At 45.1% G+C, this 5,000-nt stretch overlaps 1 protein-coding gene across 1 annotated transcript in view; it reads right to left on the bottom strand.

The window, feature by feature from the left end:
* Positions 1 to 5,000, bottom strand: part of LOC134099921 (ATP-dependent 6-phosphofructokinase, platelet type-like) — a 41,520-nt gene that overhangs the window by 18,379 nt on the left and 18,141 nt on the right. The window contains exons 8-11 of the mRNA XM_062552958.1: positions 3,078 to 3,173; positions 1,881 to 1,973; positions 1,296 to 1,421; positions 1 to 64 (exon numbers count right to left, since the gene is read on the bottom strand). The exon at positions 1 to 64 is cut by the window's left edge and continues 1 nt beyond it. Coding sequence (XP_062408942.1) covers positions 1 to 64; positions 1,296 to 1,421; positions 1,881 to 1,973; positions 3,078 to 3,173 — 379 coding nt within the window. The remainder of the gene's footprint in view (positions 65 to 1,295; positions 1,422 to 1,880; positions 1,974 to 3,077; positions 3,174 to 5,000) is intronic.

Genomic DNA, 5,000 nt, shown 5'->3' with positions numbered 1-5,000 from the left:
TGCCTCTCAGCCGTACAGCATCATCAAATCTCTTCTCATCCATGGCCTTCTGCACGTCCTGTGTCTGTGACAAACACACACACACACACACACACACACACAGAGCTTAGTGCTTCAACAGGATTCATCATCATCATATCTACTCACGCATTCATCATCATATCTACTCACTCATTCATCATCATATCTACTCACTCATTCATCATCATACTCACTCATTCATCATCATATCTACTCACTCATTCATCATCATCATCATACTCACTCATTCATCATCATATCTACTCACTCATTCATCATCATCATACTCACTCATTCATCATCATATCTACTCACTCACTCATTCATCATCATATCTACTCACTCATTCATCATCATATCTATTCACTCATTCATCATAATATCTACTCACTCATTCATTATATCTACTCACTCACTCATCATCATATCTCTTCACTCATTCATCATAATATCTACTCACTCATTCATCATATCTACTCATTCATTCATCATCATATCTACTCACTCATTCATCATCATATCTACTCACTCATTCATCATCATATCTACTCACTCACTCATCATCATATCTATTCACTCATTCATCATCATATCTACTCACTAATTCATCATATCTACTCACTCATTCATCATCATATCTACTCAATCATTAATCATCATATCTACTCACTCATTCATCACACTGCATATCTACTCACTCACTCATCAACATATCTACTCACTCATTCATCATCATATCTACTCACTCACTCATCATCATATCTATTCACTCATTCATCATCATATCTACTCACTCATTCATCATCATATCTACTCACTCACTCATCGTCTACTCACTCATTCATCATCATATCTACTCACTCATTCATCATCATATCTATTCACTCATTCATCATCATATCTACTCACTCAATCATCATCATACTCACTCATTCATCACACTGCATATCTACTCACTCATTCATCATCTATTCACTCATTCATCATCATATCTACTCACTCACTCATTCATCATCATATCTACTCACTCATTCATCATCATATCTACTCACTCATTCATCATCATATCTACTCACTCAGTCATCATCATATCTACTCACTCAGTCATCATCATATCTACTCACTCATTCATCATCATATCTACTCATTCATCATCATATCTACTCATTATCTAATATATAATCATCAGTTCATCTCATTGAGGAAACGTGTTTGAGCTTTTGTAATCTAGTAATCTAATGATCTAGTAATCTAATGTAATCTAGTTGACTCACCATCTGAACACACTCCATGAGGGGCAGTCTGACGGCCTGGTTTCCGCACAAAGACACGACGCACGCCGGCGTCCCTGGAGAAGCCTCCAACAGCGCCAGTACCGCCTCCACCCCCATACGGCTGGCCTGGACACACACACACACACACACACACACACACACACACACACACACACACACACACACATTACTGTGACGCCTCCAACAGCGCCAGTACCGCCTCCACCCCCATACGGCTGGCCTGGACACACACACACACACACACACATACTCTGGGGAGGCGTGGCCTACTGGTTAGGGCTTCGAGCTGGTAACTGAAGGGTGTGTGTGTGTGGGAGCGTACCAGTATTCTGCGTATGTGTGTGTGTGTGTGTGTGTGTGTGTGTGTGTATGTGTGTGTGTGTGTGCGTGTGTGCGTGTGTGTGTGTGTGTGTGTGTGACCAGGAGGAAAACTGTTGCCAGGGGAGTGGTTGAGCACTGCTCTCCTACGGCCACATCCACAGCTGTGTGTGTTCACTAATGCACGGATTGTGTGTGTGTGTGTGTGTGTGTGTGTGTGTGTGTGTGTGTGAGAGAGTACTTTACCAGTATCCTGTCAAAGGCTGAAGGAGTTCCTCCTCTCTGGACGTGACCCAATATGGTGACCCGTGTGTCATAACCCAGACGCCTCACCACCAGCTGCACAGAAACACACACACACACACACACACATACGCAATACACACACACACACACACACACACATATACACACACACACACACACACACACACACACATACGCACACACACACATGCACACACACACACACACACACACATACGCAATACACACACACACACACACACACACATATACACACACACACACACACACACACACACATACACACGCATACACACACATATACGTACACACACACACACACACACACACACACACACACACACACACACACACACACACACATAGACACACACACACACACACACACACACACACACACACACACACATAGACACACACACACACACACACACACACACACGCATACACACACACACGCATACACACACACACACACACACACACACACACACACATACGCACAAACACACGCATACACACACACACACACACACACACACACACACACATGCGCGCACATACAAATACAGACAGATACATACACATATACAGAACAATCAGTAGTTATTATTTCTGTCTTGTTTATCAGGTCCAATTTCACACACACACACACACACACACACACACACACACACACACACACACACACACACACACACATGCGCGCACATACAAATACAGACAAATACATACACATATACAGAACAATCAGTAGTTATTATTTCTGTCTTGTTTATCAGGTCCAATTTCACACACACACACACACACACACACACACACACACACACACACACACACACACACACTCATACACATACACATACACATACACACACACACACACACACACAACCACACACACACACACATGTACAGTATATGTAGAACACACACACACAGACAGCTATAAACACTGACACACATGCACACACATACATGAATAACAAACACAAAAAATTACACACACACACACACATAGGTGTATAGCATACAAACATTTCCATTTTACTACTACTACTGTACGTGCAGAGAGTAAAGCAGTAAGCAAACAAGCGCTAACAGACACACACACACAAGCGCTAACACACACACACACACAAGCGCTAACACACACACACACAGTGCAGTACTCACGTCTTTGACATAATCAGCAGAGATGGGCTTGTTGGAGGAGTCAATCGCACCTTCAGCTACTATGATGATATTTAGCCTTTTCTTATCAGCACGATTCTACAGCGCGCACACACACACACACACACACACACACACACACACACAAGCGCAGAAAAGCAAAAACACACAAGCATTTGTCTAGAAGCCTCCCAATCACCCAAAAGCTCAGCATGGGAGGAGGTCCAACCCACCCAACACAGAGAATACCGTGTACACTGAAGCTCTCTAGCTCTCTCTACCCAACACAGAGAACAGCTCTCTCTCTCTCTACCCACACAGAGAACATCTCTCTCCATCTCTCTCTCTCTCCCTACCCCACACATAGAACAGCTCTCTCCATCTCTCTCTCTCTATCCCACATGGGTCATTCCCTGTCAAATCACCGGAAAGTGGCAGAAAGTGACCCTCTCCGAAAAAATCTGAAATGATATATGCATATGTTTAGTCTACAAACACCTGTGATTTCTTTCAGATTTTTTTGAAGAGGGTCACTTTCCAAATGTAGCTGAAATTGGGTGATTTCACACAGAATGACCCACATCGAGAACAGCTCTCTCTCCATCTCTCTCTCTCTACTTGTGCAGAAAACAGTTCTCTCTATCTCTCTCTCTTTATCTCTCCCACACAGGGGATAGCTCTCTCCATCTCTCTCTCTCCACCTCTCTCTCTAACCAAACTAAACTAAACTAAACAACCAAACCAACTATACAAATTCCTAACATCATGTGGCTGCTTTGATATTTTTCAGTCTGGTTTTCAAGCAAATCACAGCACCAAAATGGCTCTTATAAAAGTGGTAAATGACTTACAGTAAGACTTCATACTGACTGGAAAACATCAGTCTTGCTACTATTAGACCTAAGTGCAGCCTTGGACACTGTGGACCATAACATTATGCTCCACCGCCTTGAACACAGGGTTGGTCTCACAGATTTATTAGATCAGATTTATTAGAGTTACTAGATGGCTTAGGTCTTATCTAGAAGACAGGAGCGTCTATGTGTCTATTGGCAACTGTACCCCTGCACCAGCTGCGCTGCCCTGTGGTGTCCCCCAGGGCTCCATCCTGGGAACCTTTAATCTTTACATGCCCCCACTCGGGGCCACTACTGTTTCATCTTTACATGCCCCCACTCGGGGCCACTACTGTTTCATCTTTACATGCCCCCACTCGGGGCCACTACTGTTTCATCTTTACATGCCCCCACTCGGGGCCACTACCGTTTCATCTTTACATGCGCCCACTCGGGGCCACTACTGTTTCATCTTTACATGCCCCCACTCGGGGCCACTACCGTTTCATCTTTACATGCGCCCACTCGGGGCCACTACTGTTTCATCTTTACATGCCCCCACTCGGGGCCACTACCGTTTCATCTTTACATGCGCCCACTCGGGGCCACTACTGTTTCATCTTTACATGCCCCCACTCGGGGCCACTACCGTTTCATCTTTACATGCGCCCACTCGGGGCCACTACTGTTTCATCTTTACATGCCCCCACTCGGGGCCACTACTGTTTCATCTTTACATGCCCCCACGCGGGGCCACTACTGTTTCATCTTTACATGCCCCCACTCGGGGCCACTACCGTTTCATCTTTACATGCGCCCACTCGGGGCCACTACTGTTTCATCTTTACATGCCCCCACGCGGGGCCACTACTGTTTCATCTTTACATGCCCCCACTCGGGGCCACTAACGTTTCATCTTTACATGCCCCCACTCGGGGCCACTACTGTTTAATCTTTACATGCCCCCACTCGGGGCCACTGCCGTTTAATCTTTACATGCCCCCACTCGGGGCCACTACCGTTTCATCTTTACATGCGCCCACTCGGGGCCACTACTGTTTCATCTTTACATGCGCCCACTCGGGGCCAC

The sequence above is a fragment of the Sardina pilchardus genome, chromosome 2 (genome assembly GCF_963854185.1).
Source record: "Sardina pilchardus chromosome 2, fSarPil1.1, whole genome shotgun sequence".
NCBI lineage: Eukaryota > Metazoa > Chordata > Actinopteri > Clupeiformes > Clupeidae > Sardina > Sardina pilchardus.
This window is presented reverse-complemented; position numbering and strand designations above follow the sequence as displayed.